The 16293-nt window shown below is 42.2% G+C and overlaps 1 protein-coding gene across 2 annotated transcripts in view; it reads right to left on the bottom strand.

The window, feature by feature from the left end:
* lama5 (laminin, alpha 5) overlaps positions 1-16293 on the bottom strand; it is a 247739-nt gene that overhangs the window by 165927 nt on the left and 65519 nt on the right. For both annotated transcript variants that reach the window (XM_069884131.1, XM_069884132.1), the window contains exons 4-6: positions 4628-4746; positions 3857-4027; positions 3082-3179 (exon numbers count right to left, since the gene is read on the bottom strand). In XM_069884131.1, coding sequence (XP_069740232.1) covers positions 3082-3179; positions 3857-4027; positions 4628-4746 — 388 coding nt within the window. The remainder of the gene's footprint in view (positions 1-3081; positions 3180-3856; positions 4028-4627; positions 4747-16293) is intronic.

Raw genomic sequence — 16293 nt, 5'->3', positions numbered from 1 at the left:
CATCTGGAAAGAGCCACAAAACACACTACCAGAATCAGGAACAGCTGCTGCCCCTCCACCATCAGACTCTTCAATGGCAAAGTCAATCAGAGACTCGTTTAAAGACTCTTAATTGTGCACTTTATTGATTTTCTTTGTTCTGCTGTTTGTTTACATTCATTATCTGTTTTCAGTTCTTTTATTAATTTACATGTATACACCATATACAGTTTATTTTTTGCACTACCAATTAGTGGTAATTCTGCTGCCCCCGCAGGAAAAAGGAATCTCGGGGGTTTTATGGGATGTCGTGTATGTACTCTGACAATAAATCTGAAATATTCTGGGATGAAAATGTGAAGAAATTGTAGATTGCTGGCTGCCAATAGAATCTTCTATACTGATCAAAATAAGGAAGGCTAAATGAAAAGGAACACACCAGAGTGAGGTTCCACTTTTCGTTTTATTTTGGAGATTTTCCTCGTAACAACTTTTATTGCCTCCAAAATCCCATACCCAACTTCAGTGGCAGGAACCAGATGTCCTTGGTGTTCCTGGTAATTAGCTCGCCTGAATATCTTTGACCTGCTGTGCAGTAAATTCATAATACTGAAGGCAGGAAACGAGGGCTTCAGATTTAGTATCAAAAACACCACGACAGATCCATGACCAACATCAAAATTTCTTATCAAATTTACTTGCTCAGAAACTTTAAAAACTCAGTTGTTTACAACACAAATAATTATTGCAGAAAATTATATTTGGTTACACTACAGTCGTAATAAACTCACCTGCAGAATCACTTTCACAAAGGAAGATTTTGCAATGATACAGGCAACTAAAAACCCCATTGCCAATTTACACATCACTCAACACTATTAATCTGTTCCACAGATTTTGCAACATTTTCCACTTCCAGTAGACTATAAGCATATTATTTATTACTCAAATTGGTAGCTTAAAATAACCATTGGGGAAATAAGTGCCCATTTTGCTCAAGTGATCGGACAGCTTGTGGTTAGTGTAGTGGGCAGCAAAGTCAGCACGACGGTTAGCGCAATATTATTACAGTGCCAGTGATCCGGGGTTCAAATCCAGCACTGTCTGTAAGGAGTTTGTGACTTCTCCTCGTGTCTGCGTGGGTTTCCTCCGGGTGTTCTCCCCACCCTTCAAAACATACGGGAATTTGTAGGCCCCTCAGGTGTATTTGGGAGGCATGGGCTCGTGGAATTAAAATTTAAATTTAATCTAAATTTTAAAATTTAGATCCTTTCCAAAGGGAGCAAAGCCAACTGAAAATAATTATGAACAGATTAGCATTTTCTCCACTTCAGCTGACAACTGAGATTCAAGAATTTCTCGTCAACCTGATTAACTTTTTGGGGGGAAAAAAAACCGATAAAAATCGACTCGAAGCAGTCAGCAAACTTTCAGCTCTTCAAGGCTTCTCCACTGTTTAACAAAGCATGGCTGGTTCCCCAACTTAATTTCATTTCCTACCCATCATTTGAAGATTCTCAGCAACCAGGCATTCACCACCTGTGTGGTTAAGAATTGAGACAGCAGAGTGAACCCTTTTAATGGGAGGTAAAATGAATTCTGCACACCCCGGTGGCAAATGTTCATTCTCTGACAACATGGCCTCATAATTCTAGAGTCAGGGAAACATTTATTGTGAGCTTTATAATTCGTACAAGTAGCTTCTCTCATTAACCAATGCCCTCCGACTGCCTACACTCATGAGGAATAGACATCACTGTGATCCATCCACTGTCTGAAACAATTGTTAGCACATTAACTAGATAAGGTAGGCAGGGTAGGGAAATCTAAATCCAGAGGGCATATATTGAAGGTGGGAGAGGAAAGATTTAAAAGAGATATGAAGGGTGGTTGGTATGTGGAACATGCAACCAAGGGAAATGGGATGGGCTGGGGACAATGGTATCCTTCAAAGACATTTAGAAGGTACATTCCACTGTAGCAGGAAATTTGGTCGAGGTGACGAGCAGCGAAAGATTGAAAAAAATCTTCTTCCAATGACACGACCAGGGTCAATACTGGTCAGCATTATGCCTGGAGGCTGTTGTAGGCCCATTGGTTAGGAATTAAACACGAAATTGATTAAGATTATGCCTTGCCTGCCATCGTCAATCAAATGCAAGATGGAGGTCCATTTTACTTGACATTCCCTGTTTGGTGAGTTCAGAAAAGGTCAGGTACCCTGGCTCTTCAGACCTCCCGTCCACCTGTGAGTTTGGAGTTGTCATGCAGTGAAGATCATGCCCATTATGCCAGTAGAGGGAAGGAATCCATACTAGTATTTGGAGAGCAGCTGTTAACCCACTGAGAGGGGATAGTTGAAGAGGGAGGTCAGTTTCCCTGTGGCAGGCTGCATGGAGACATGTCTGCAGTTTCCTGACGACCCAGCAAGATCCAAGTAAATCTTCTCTGCACTCTTTCAATCTTATTGATATCTTTCCTGTAGTTCACCATCTCGGAAGATCTTTCCTGGAACCAACACACCAATGGCATCATGAAGAAAGCCTCTACTTCCTCAGGAGTTTGCGGAGGAGCTAGTGGAGTTGTTCAAGTGAACTGGTACGGACTTGAAGGGCCGACATGGCCTGCTTCCGTGCTGTAAACGGTTATATGGATGGGAAATGTTGAGAGGGATACAGCCTGAATGCAAAAAAAATGGAACTAGCTTGGCTAACATGGACAATTTGGGCTGAAGGGCCTGCCTGTGCTGTCAAACAACCACTCTCAATCTTTATTTGGCTCTGCCTGCTTTGGTCTCTGGTCAAGGTTTATGGGCCCTCTTCCCTTTGAAGCCATCCAGTTTAGTTTATCGGTTTCTTCCATATTTCTCTCCTATTGACAATATAAAAACAAAATACTTTATGATTTCAGTTCACGGTCCTCCCTTAAATGTGGGGGGGGGAAATGTATGGACACCGTTAAGAATGATTGCTGTTCTATTCTATCGCTTTTCAATATTAAATCTTCAGTTTCTACCCAAAAAGGGGACAGTATTTGGGAGCATCATGTCCATTTCAAATAGCCAATAATTAGTCAAAGCACACTGCACAAACAAAAACTCACCGGTATGGATTAGATGGGTCCTTTGCATCACAAACATCAGCGTGTCCATTACAGACACAACGCCCACCTATGCTGATGTCCTTTATACTGTAGTAATACTGAAAGAGAAGAGCATTTTCTATTCACAGACTGCATGTTTTATTGGTGTATTTTAAACTAAAATGTAAAGATGCTTTGGGTCCCAGAAGCCTCAAATTCCTCTGGATTTATACCCAGACATTAATTTCTAGAACACTCAAATGTGTGGTCGAAACCATGAAGTATACCATCACATCTGTTTTGGTCTCCAACTGGGATACCAGCTTTCAATCATTGTCCTCCAGTGTTTTGCCCAATTTGACTTTAATCAAAATGTACACACTCATCGAGTACTGGCAGACCATCTGGCTATTGTTATCACCACAGATTGGTCTTGTCATTATCCACTATTTATACAAACATCAAACGTGAACTGAGGCTGCACAAGGTGTAAGCAGATTTTTCACTTGCCCAGCAGAAGATGCTGTGATTATATCATTACTGATCAGCCACTCATGATCAATTAACTCAGTGCAGGTTCAAATTCCAAATCTAGGTTTTCCTGTAATTTGCAGGTATTTTACAATAAATGTTAACTCTGTTTCTCCTTCCAGTGACGTTGAGTATTTTGAGTGCTTTCTGTTGTGGCCTTGTTTGCTTCATGGGTGGTGATTCTCTCAGACATTGGGGAAAGTCCCTCTGGGTACTTCCTTTCAAGATGTCAGCTTCCATACACAAATACACAGTTGTCACTTACCCGTCGTGTGACTGTGGGGTCCCTCAATGCTTTGCCCATTAAATGTCCCAAGAGAGTGTTTGTTCGGAGGAACCGCAGTCGGATATTGGTGGCTTTTGTGAAGTCACGAAGGATGGGAGAATAGGAGAAATTCATGGCTCCAGGTCGACCATTGACCAAGGAAACTACAATCTGTGTTTGCAAGCAGAAGAGTTGGTTAAACACTGTGGAAATAGTTAACATCACCACTTATAAAACACTTCCCTTATGCAAATAACTGAGATAGAAACAATTTGCAATAGTTTTCAGCAAAGTTCAAGGTTTTGATTTATTGTCATTGGTATTTAGGCAACTTGGAAAATAACATCAACTTGCAAAAAAAATTATTACACAATATACACTGCTAGACCTGGACACCCGTAAGTGTAAATAAAATGGAAATATTAAAAAATATTCAAGCATCTATCATAGGGGTGGCCAACCTCATTTTTAATTTCGACGTACAGCACGGTAACAGGCCATATTGGCCCACGTGTCTATATTGCCCAATTAAACATAATTTGTACTCATGGGCTGAAATGGCCCGTTATCGCGCTGTATGTCTAAATTAAAAATTAAAAGGTTTGCCACCTTGATATACCTTTACTTCAACCATCACTAAATTTCATCCATTCAATGAAAAAAATTGCATACAAAATATAATGAAAGCGACTTCATTACACTAAACACATCTGGGCCCTAAAGCAGTGTAACATGAATAGAGGTTCCTGTTGGTAATTGCCACCCACTCACCTCCCCATTTTCCAAAGGTACAATCCGTGAATACTCAGTGGTGCAGATAACATCACTGTCATCTAAAATACCTTCCACCGTCCTTGGTCCAAATTTTTCAATGCAGTCTCTTTTGGAAGCTGGTGGTGGGGGTGGGTTGGGGGGGGGGGTGGAAAGGGAGAAATAAAGTGAATTACTTGGCATTTAGTTTTAATGAAATAACCATTCTCGAAGGTAATAAATTAACATTTTGGTTTTCTGATTCATAAGCTCTGCATATGAGAAGAACAGGAAAGGATTTCCAACCAGGTAATAGACAGCTGTCTTGGAGAATGAGAGATAAAGGGATTAAGAAAAATGTTATGTGGGGAAAAAAAACTTTCATTTTCATTGAGCCTTTCATATTCCTAATATCCCAAAGTGTTTTGAATTGGTTTCAATAATATAATGCAGAACCCTACTTGAAGGACAAATTGGGAAGCAGGCTGAGGTTACCAGAAGGAAGCAGCTTTGAATATGTTATTACAGACACAATGATAATTAAAAGATTTATAACAAACGTGTACATCAAACTGTAAGAGAAAGAAAACGAGGAAACAAGCTGTAAACCCAAACAAAAGTGGGTACAAGATCTAAACATTAAGATAAAGAATGAAACATGGGAAACGCTATGCTCCGGAACTATGAGAAATACAATAAACATGAGGTTACACATGATACAATATAATTGGTGACACAGGCTATACACCACACCCCAAAAGTTAAATAAATGGGACCAACAGTATCAGATGGATGTTTTTGCTGTAAGAAGGAAACGGGAACAACAGTACATGCAATTTGGGCATGTGAGAAAGTGGAAAAGCTTTGGGAAGATCTAAATCAGGTATTAAATAAAATCACAAAAAGCAACAAATCCAGAGATCTTTCTTCTAAGTAATAAGTAAAGAACTAGGCCTCGATTTGGATGAAGCACAAAAAAGATTTATTATGATAGCCTTAGCTGTAGCAAAAAATGCATAATGTCAATCTGGAAATCAGAAGAGAGCCTGAGAGTACAGCAATGGTACATAAAAATGAATAAATGTATTCCATTGGAAGAAATAACATATAATTTAAGAAATAACGTCACAGTATCCGAACAAATTTGGGAACCATACATGGAACACAACAGAGAGGGCCTACCACGGACCTCCACCCCCTAAAATGACAGAAGGAGAAGACGACGAAAATGAACTGACCCAGTGTGTAAAAGTAGATGACACAATTCTCTTGTATATTTTCATTGTGCGATGACATTGTTTAATGGGTTTATTGTATATGTTGAACATTTAGTGGGTGGGAAGGGGGTGGGAAGGAGGGAGGGAAGGGAGGGGGAAAAGGGGAGAAAATGACACTGTGTATATTCAAGAGGGAAATGTTTGTGTGTATTTTATTTTGGTCAATATGGTTCAGTGTGAAAAATTAAATTTTTTAAAAAATAATATAATGCAGGAAATAGGGCAGCTCATTAGTATTAATTATATTTTAAATTATTATTGATTTAATGTAACAATATATTATTAATAATTTGCTAAAATCACAGCAAACTCACACAGACAACAGCAGTATAATCATCAATTCCAGTATTTCTAACAGAAAAGTTTCATCAGGATATGGAATGACACTCCTTAATCTTTATCCAAATAACCTCTGTGGGTGGATGGGATGAGGGGGGAAATCTGCCTGAGAGAACAGACCAGCCCTTGGTTTAATGATCGATTCAAACCAAGGCAGGCCTCCCATGGCAGCACCCCTTTTGTTACAATAGGGATAAATAGGCATCATGAATGGGAAAATTATATGAATACAGTATCTTCTTTTGTGCACAGTAAAACCCATTGCCCTGTTCACATATAGTGACGAAGTCAGAGATTAAACTTCCAGCCGTATTTTCCACATGATCATTCCCCACCCCTCCCACTAAGGTGCTCAATAAACCAGGCAGGTCAAGATTCTAGCATTGAAGAGCAATTCTTAAGTGCCACATCTTTCTGCTATTTCAAACACATCCCTGCCCAACTGTTGACTCACAATAGTAAAAGCACGGCATCAGCTAAAATCCATCTGATGCAATGCACAAAAATGCTGGAGACACTCAGCGTGTCTCACAGCCTCCACAGGAAGCAAAAATAGGCAACCAGCTTTTCAGGCCCAAGCCTTTTGTTGAGGAATGAGCAAAAAAATAGGCATGTGTCAAAATACAAAGGTGGGGGGGTGGGGGGGGGCAAGGAGGGAAGAAAGGGCAGGGAGAGGAGCACAAGTCGACAGGCAACACAGCCACGTGTTCTTCTGAGCTACTTGCCTCTGCTACCGTATTGTGCCACGCAGTTTCAGACTGTTTCCAGGCCTCCCAGTTTGGCCCCCACTAGGATCTCAGATTTCCTATGACCTCTTGCCTATTGGCTTGTGTTCCTCCCCCATTTCCCTCCTTCTCCCCCCACCCCCCAGCTTTTTACTCAGACACCTGCCTGCTTTCTGGTCATACCCTGACAAAGAGTTCAAGCTTAAAACATTGGTAATATACCTTTGCTTCCTCTAGACACTGTGACCTGCTGAGTTTCTTCAGCACTTTTGAGCACTGCACTACAGTCACAGTTTAAAGTTTGCATTTGTGTGTCACAGTGAAAAGGGCTCTTCTATGAGCAAACTAACAGGTTATCTTGAACATTCAAACAGTCATGTAAAGAGTGCAATTGTAGAGTTTTGGATGGAAATGAAACAAAAGCTTTATTAGTACCAATCAAGGGCTGCATGACGGCACTGTTAAGGGGATCATTCAGGAGCCTGATCACTGTCCGAGGCGACAAGAGGTGTAGATGGAGTTCACGGAGGGGAAGGAAGTTTGTGTGTTGTGCTGAGCTGCATTCACTACTATTGAAGTTTCTGATCTTGAACAGAGCAGCTCCCAGGTCACTCTATGATGCGTCCAGTGGCTGAGCTGTCTATGGTGCACCATAGACATTAAAAACTGTTCAGTGTTATGGCTCCACTACTCATGTCAGTTATTGGCACGAAAGCAACTTCAGCCCAGTTTGGCAATAACTACCAACTGCTGAAGGCTAATCTCAGATCACCAATGGCCAAGAACGGAGGGCAGTCACCTCCACTTTCCCACAGGTATATGCACTGCCAAGAGGTTGCATCAGAAGAACAATGAAGTAGGAATGCAAACCTTCCAGGGAGGTGATGATAAATGATAGCTGGATTGAGTTCAGAACCACTGTATTTTAATTAACCCCAACTTCTAAATTAACCTTTGGATTTTGGTGCAATTGCTGATGCCTCCACTGAGCCATGGGCTGATGAATCTGAATGCTCTGCAAGGATTGTCCATGAAGAACAACGTTCATGAGAAACATTTATCTGAGCATTATTTTTTTAAGTTTGCAGACAAACTATGGGTGTTGACCAAAAGGATGTCCATTTAAAATTAACTTCACAAAACAGGTTGATGCAGTGGTCAAGAAAGCACAGCAACATCTCTCCTCCCTTGGAAGACTAAAGAGGTTCGGCGTGTCCATTTCCCCAAACAACTTCCACGGGTGCACCATAGACAGCTCAGCCACTGGACGCATCATAGCGTGACCTGGGAGCTGCTCTGTTCAAGATCAGAAACTTCAATAGTAGCGAATGCAGCTCAGCACAACACACAAACTTCCTTCCCCTCCGTGAACTCCATCTACACCTCTTGTCGCCTCGGACAGTGATCAGGCTCCTGAATGATCCCCTTAACAGTGCCGTCATGCAGCCCTTGATTGGTACTAATAAATCTTTTGTTTCATTTCCATCCAAAACTCTACAATTGCACTCTTTACATGACTGTTTGAATGTTCAAGATAACCTGTTAGTTTGCTCATAGAAGAGCCCTTTTCACTGTGACACACAAATGCAAACTTTTAATTCTTTTGATAACAATCCAACTTTATAGAGGTCATCTCTTGAAACAACAAAAGTAATGACTGAGGATTTCCATTTTTGATGGCTGTCAAATAGACTTGGACCCATAAAACACTACAGCAAAGAAACAGGCCCATATAGTGCTGAACTACAATTCTGCCTGGTCCCATTGACCTGCAGACCATAGCCCTCCATACTCTTCCAATTCATGTACATATCCAAATGCTTTCTCAAATGCCAAAATCTGTCTCACATTCATTACTTCAGCAGGCACCTCGTTCCACATACCCACTCTCTGCATGAAGTTGTTCCCCCTAATGTTCCCTTTAAACATTTCCCCTTTCTTTCTCTAACCACGTCCTCTACTTCTTGTCTCACCTCAATAGAAAAAGCCTGAATTTACTGTATTGACACTCCTCACAATTTTGTATATTTCAACAACTACAGTAAAATCCCTGGTATCTGGAATTCAAGCAACCGGCAAAAAAAAAAAAGAGAAAAATAAATAAAAATGAAAATAAATAAGAATAAAGTAATAGGTGAAAAGTACATAAGCTTAAAATTGGTGTGCCTCGCTATTAGTTTCCCTATTCACCTCTCACGTGCCAGTTGGATTCGTCATGACATCCATATGTTATATTTGTCTTGTGAACAGAAATCAGATCATGAGGGCAGTGGGCAAATTTAAGTGAGGCACTGTAAACCCAACGGGAAAATACACTTATCTGACATCTAGCAAACCGCATTGGTAAAAACACATTACTGGAGAAACTCTGCAGATCAAACAGTATGCTTAATGTAGCAAAGAAAGATTCATAACCAACATTTCGAGCTTGAGCCCTTCATCACAGTATGGACAAATTGTAGATAGGTGTACAAACAAAATGGTGTGGAGGGAGGGATAGGGGAGGGGCACAGTCCCACAGGCAGGAGGTAATACATGGATAAGGGAGGGAGAGTGCATCAGCGAGTAGGGGAAGCAGGGGGATGGCACTGTGAATGGAGAGGGATGGGAGTGGAGAGCTGGAAAGAAGACAAATGGAATGGGAAGCAAGGGAGCACGGGGAGTAGGCTAGCAGAAAGTTGATGCTAATGCCATCCTGTTGGATCGCCATAGGTGCCGAATACCAGGGGTTTTACTGTATAATGGTATGAGAAAACATGTGCCCATAATGACATTGTGCCCAATTTTAAAAAGTTTCATCCAAAAACATGATTTGAAATGACAGATAAAATACTCTTCAGTTTTTAATGTTATGTCAGCTGGCATCTAGAAGTAAGATGCTCTCTGTTCCATCATATCAAGCTCGAGATTGCTTTACTGTTGGGAGCGGCACCTCCCGAGACTCTGTGTCGCATTGAATCATCCATCCTGCTGCATTATTTGTAATTATAAAATCAGCAAGGGAGTGAAAGTAGGCATTTAATTATCGTGGAGCTGGAGGAGGGAACAAAGCAGAAACTTATCACAACAGGCAAGGACTTTGGACAAGTTCCAAAAGTTTAAGTGCTTTCTGGGCAAGGACAAAAGCCGTGGGAGGATTTCGTACAACCGGAATGTAATCTCTCCCTGCCGCATGGGCAAAAATGCCTAATTTTCCATGCAAGAGTTTCTGGTAACTTTGTCATGTTACCTTCACAATGAAATAATGGAGAACTCCCTGCCTCTCTGAAAGTATAAAATATACTTCATCGAAGGACTACAAGGTTTCCCTTCACTAGAAACTAGAAGTATTGTGCAATTGTTCTTCTACTCAGGTGGCCACATTTGAGGGCAGTTTGCTCCCAGTAATGTCAAATCCCACCAGGTCTGTGCGTTCGGCTGGAGCAGTCAGTTGCACAGTTAGAGGAGCTGTTCCCTTATTGCTCCAATAACCCGATGTTAAACCTAACCTCGGGTGCTGTCCATGTGGGGTTCACACATATTCTCCTTGCAAATTCAAGGGTCAGTTCTAGGCATCCAGTTTCTTGTTCCATTATAAAGATATATAAATTGGCTTGCAAATGCCCACTCCAGGTTGTCCCTGCAGCAGAATCTGAAGGAAAATTGATGGTAAAGTAGAGAGAGTGTAAATTAATGGGATTCATAAAGAGGACATTAATATTTGGGATAATCGTTACCTTTTTATAGGATACTGTTCATCAGTCTCGCTGCTTGGGGGGTGGTGGGGGGGGGGGGAGCTGTTCTCCAGCCTGTCTGTCCTGTTTTTGATGGTCTTGGAACACAACATAAGAAATAGGAGCACTTGGCCCATCAAGCCTGCTCCGCCATTCAATATCTGAAGGTCAGTGTAGAACTAATGGGCAAAGGATGTGTTTCCTTGCTGTAAGATCCAATGACAACTACAACAAAATCTCAGCTGGTGGAAATGTAAAAAAGTGTCCTGTCTGGCTGCATCATTGTGTGGTGCACTATATTCAAAGCATCAGAACAGAAGTCTATACAGAGGATCATTAAAAATGCAAAGAGGATCACGTCTCCCATTCCTCTATGGACAACATTTCCTGGGAGCATTTCCAATTGGACTCAAGACCCTTTCCATCCAGTGCACAGCATTTTCAATCCACTACCATCAAGAGGAAGGTTCAAGACCGCATTCCCATGATCTCATTGAATGGTAGAGCAGGCTTGATGGGCCAAGTGGCCTAGTCCTGCTCCTATTTCTCATGTTTTTGTGTTCTAAGAGCATCAAAATCAGGACAGACAGGCTGGAGAACAGCTCCCCCCCCCCCACCGCAGAGGCTGCAAGACTGATAAACAGTATCCCGTAACCATGACAATAATCCCAAGTATTTATGTAATCTTTATGTACTGTATATTGTGTTTACCATGGTCTGGAGAGCCATTGTTTTGTTGGGTTGTACATGTACAATCAGATAATAATAAACACAAACTTAAAATGTTGGAAACATTGAATGGGTTAGCTAGCATCTGTAGAAGAGAAACAGAGATAACATTTCAGATGGAAGTCTCTATCCATTCTGATTCTCTTTCCATGGACGCTGACAATTTCCAATATAGTAACAGTTTCAATTGGATTGCTCCACTGTTTAACTGCAGAGAGCTGGGCTCTTTGGATGTCTTAGTTGTTTGGGAACTGATTGAATTAAAATCTCATACTAAACAGCATCACCCAAGAGAGGGGGAAAGAGAGGGTTCCAAATGCTCAACACGATTGCCCTCTCCCCCTACAGCTTCTTTTTGCCTAAAATATACCAGTTTACTCCCAGGATTACTAGTTAACCAATTTCCTTTCCAAAATAATTGAAAATGAGACCTGCTGAGTTCAGAAAATACTGAAAAATATTCCACATCACCAGTCCTTGCATCCCTTTCGGGGTTACATCCGATCGAAATCATTTCCTATCCAACTTAACAAATTTGTTCAACTTTGTGCGCTTGAAGCCTGCATTGCCATGGTAATTAAAGAAAGAAACACAATTTCCTTCTCTCTGTGCACCAAAATAATAGTTAAAATCTAAAAAATAGCAAATTAAACAGAAGAAAAAAAGTCAATACATCTCAATGATTTTGATCAAAAATAATTTGATCAGAGAAATCCATGTAGGAAATGAACGAGCTCAAATTAGATAATTATAATTCTTCACAGCTGCTAACTCTACACGGTTATCAATAGTCTGCTCAAAACTCCGAATCTTCAACTACCATGGTGGCCAACAATAAAATGGTTCCCTCCGCCATCAACTGCTGTGATGGGTTTTCATCACAGTATTTTACTGGGCCATTAAACAGAACAGCCACAAAACCAGATTGGCTGCAAAAGCCACAACATTTGCAATGGGAATAAACTTTTCACAAGCTGGAGCATGAGAGCAAGTTTTGGTGAATGGATCACAAAAGATTGAAAGATGTTGCAGTGAATTTGGACAGTACAACAAATATTGGTTGGGTGCCTCTTACCAAACATTTCTGAATCTCTCAGCTGCCAGATGGCATTCCGATGACACAATAAAAGATATCTACTTGAAATCACAACAAATGCTGAGGTACTTCTGAGTGACAGAGAGAATATTCAGTGGTTTAAAACTATTTAGCAAATGATCTGATAATTATTAAAAGTTTTTAAATAATCTCTAAAGTAGTCATCAATTTTGTGCACACCTCTTGATTTTTCCCCAAAACATGAAGATCAACAATACAGTGCCAATGTCTAATAACTATTTGTACACCACTAGGTATTATTCTATATAGGAGAATCCTAGCGAAGATTTTGCCTGCAATGGAGAGCAGCGTGATTCCCCTGTAGTTCGAGCAGTCTGATTTCTCGCCTTTGTTTTTGTACAGGGTGATGATGATGGCATCACGAAGATCCTGAGGCAGCTTTCCTTGGTCCCAGCAGAGCTTGAAAATCTCATGCAGTTCGGCATGCAGAGTTTTGCGCCAGCCTTCCAGACCTCTGGGGGGATTCCATCCATACCTGCTGCTTTGCCATTTTTCACTTGTTCAATTACCTTATATGTCTCTTCCCGGGTGAGGACCTCATCCAGCTCTAGCCTTAAGGGCTGTTGAGGGAGCTGGAGCAGGGCAGATTCTTGGACTGAGCAGTCGGCACTGAAAAGAGATTGGAAGTGTTCTGACCATCGGTTGAGGATGGAGATCTTGTCGCTGAGGAGGACTTGGCCATCTGAGCTGTACAGCGGGCTTTGGACTTGGGGTGAGGGGCTGTACACAGCCTTTAGAGCCTCGTAAAAACCCCTGAAGTCGCCAATGTCCGCGCTGAGCGGGTTCGTTTGGTGAGGCTAGTCCACCACTCATTTTGGATCTCCCGGAGTTTGTGCTGAAGATGGCTGCATGCGCGACGGAAGGCTCGTTTCTTCTCTGGCCAGGACGGTTTTGCAAGGTGAGCCTGGTGGGCAGCTCACTTCTTTGCCAGCAGCTCCTGGATGTCCTGGTCTTTTTCGTCGAACCAGTCCATGTTTTTCCTGGAGGAGAAGCCCAGTACCTCTTCAGTGGATTACAGTATGACAGTCTTCAGCTGATCCCAGAGGGTTTCAGGGGACAAGTCCGTGAGGCGGATTGCATCCTCGAGCTTTGCTTTGAGGTTTGCCTGGAAGTTTCCTCTCACTTCGTCTGACTGCAAGTTTCCAACATTGAACCTCTTTCTGTGGGCTTTACTGTTCCTGGACTTTGGCTTGAAGTGAAGGTTGAGCTTGCAGTGAACCAGCCGGTGGTCAGTGTGGCATTCCGCCCTGGGCATGACCCTGGTGTGGAGCACATCTCGTTTGTCTCTTTCTCGCACCAGGACGTAGTCCAGGAGGTGCCAGTGTTTGGATCGGTGATGCATCCAGGTAGTCTTAAGGCTGTCCCTCTGCTGAAAAAGGGTGTTTGTAATGACAAGCCGCTGTTCTGCGCAGAGCTCCAACAGGAGGCACCCGTTGTCGTTGCACTTGCCGACACCATGCTTGCCCAGGATTCCTGGCCAGGTTTCTGAGTCTTTGCCGACGCGAGCGTTGAAGTCGCCAAGGATGACAACCTTGTCGGCTGTAGGCGTGCGTTGAATGAGGTTGCGCAGATCAGTGTAGAACTTGTCCTTTTCTGCTGGTGCCTGCATAGACACTGATGAGGGTGATGCGACGCTTGTTTTGAAGGGGGAGTCGCATGGACATGATCCGGTCTGAGAGGCCTGTCGGGAGGTTTTCGAGTTTGGAGGCAATGGAGTTCTTGACCATGAAGCCTACACTAGATAGGGGTCATTCATCCATAGGCTTGCCAGACCAGTAGAGTGTGTAGCCCGCGCCACTTTCTTGGAGGCTGCCTACATCTGCAAGGCAGACTTCTCCCAGAATCACAGTGCGGCTTTCGCGCAAACAGAGGAACTACTGACATGGTCTTTGCCCTCAGACAGTTCCAAGAAAAGTGCTGGAGGACCTCAGTTTTAAAAAAAAATTACCCCTAATGTCTCCCCTGAAGTTCCCTCCCTTAACTTTGTTCATATGTTCTCTGATGTTTTCTGATCCTGCCCTAGGAAACAGGCTGTTCACCCTATCTATGCCTCTCATAATCTTATAGACCTCTATCAAGTCTCCTTTCAGCATTCTACGCTCCAAAGAGATAAGTCCCAGCTCTGCCAACCTCACCTCATAAGAGTGGATCCCCAATCCAAGCAACATCCTGGTAAATCTCCTTTCCCTAGCTTCCGCATTCTTCTGGTGAGGTGACCAGAACAGAACACAATAGTGTGGTCTTACCAAAGATTTGTAGAGTTGTAACATGAACTCTCTACTCCTGAATCCCCCTATTAATGAATCCCAGCATCCCATAGGCCTTCTTAACTTTCCTATCCTATAGTGGTCACGTCTTCTTCCAGGAGGAATCCATTAAACTTTTGGGAAATGAGAGGAGTGAACCTTTATCTCTGGAAGAAGGTAAGAAAGCAAATCCAATTTCTTTCCAGCATGGTCATGTAAACTTTATCAGTGGTGCCACATCGCATGGAACACTTTCTCAGAGGAATACCATGCTAGCCTCTTTCATTTAAATCTGCAAGTTCTATTCATTCCATTGGAATTCTCATAGTGGAGAAATTCACCTTCCCTATTAATAACTGAAATATCACTTACTTTACACCTCCAGAGAAGGCACAATTTTAATTTTTAATTTGGGGATACAGCCCTTCTGGCCCACCAGCCCGTGCTGCCCTAATGTACCAATTAATCTACAAACCTTTTTTTTTGGGAGGTTGGGAGGAAACCAGAGCACCCAGAGAAAACTCATGCAGACATAGGGAGAACATACAAACTTCTTAGTGGCAGTGCCAGATTAGAACCCAGATTGCTGGCACTGTAATCCTAACCGCGCAGTACAACACTGGTCAAAGTAGCGAACTCTGGATACGTGACAAAAGTAGCTACATTGTGCTCAGCGGTAAAAAAGGACCATATTATTCAAGCTTTGGAATCCAAAAAGAAATTAGATTTTACATAAAAATGCTTTGCATCTTACACAGAAAATTCTGCTGAAACATTCAGTCATTACTTGGTAAGAGTAGTTAATCGAGGCGAAAGGTCACAAACTATATTGCTTCACAATTCCCCTTTTTGATCAATCTGAAATGACTCAGTCCTGTTGAATTGGCTGCTGGCAGAGCTCCATCCTCACAGCTCCAGGAACCTGGATTCAATCCTGACGTCCTATGCTTTCTGCGTTGAGTCTCTATGTTCTATGTCTACGTGGGTTTCCACAGATTGCACTGGTTTCTTGCCACATCCCAAAGTCATGCAGCTTGGTTCCCACCATATGGTGTAAAAAGGAAGATAAAGAGTAAACAGAAGAGGACGTGCTGGAAGTCTTAAATGCATGAAGGTAGGTAAGTACCCAGGGTTGGATCCTGTATCCTGGGAGAATGAGGAAAGAAACTGCAACAAGGCTGGCAGAAACATTTCCAATATTGTTTGGCATGGGAGACATGTCAGAAGACAGATGTTCAAATTCAAATTTTGTAATCAAAATACAACCAGCAGACATATGTACAAAGTGAAGGGAGGAATATTTAGGGCAGATATCAGAGATACATTTTTTTTTAATATAATAGAGTTGTGGGTGCTTGGAATGCTTTGCTGGTGGAGGCCGAAGCATTGGGGCATTTAAGACACTCTTAGACAGGCACATGGATGAAGGAAAAATAGAGGGTTAGGAGGTACAAAGAGCATAGGTTTTTTTTGGGAAGGAATACAGGGCCAAAGGGCAGGTACTGTGCTTTAATGATATATATCACATACAACCCTGAGAT

The sequence above is a fragment of the Narcine bancroftii genome, chromosome 6 (assembly GCF_036971445.1).
Source record: "Narcine bancroftii isolate sNarBan1 chromosome 6, sNarBan1.hap1, whole genome shotgun sequence".
Taxonomy (NCBI): Eukaryota; Metazoa; Chordata; class Chondrichthyes; order Torpediniformes; family Narcinidae; genus Narcine; species Narcine bancroftii.
This window is presented reverse-complemented; position numbering and strand designations above follow the sequence as displayed.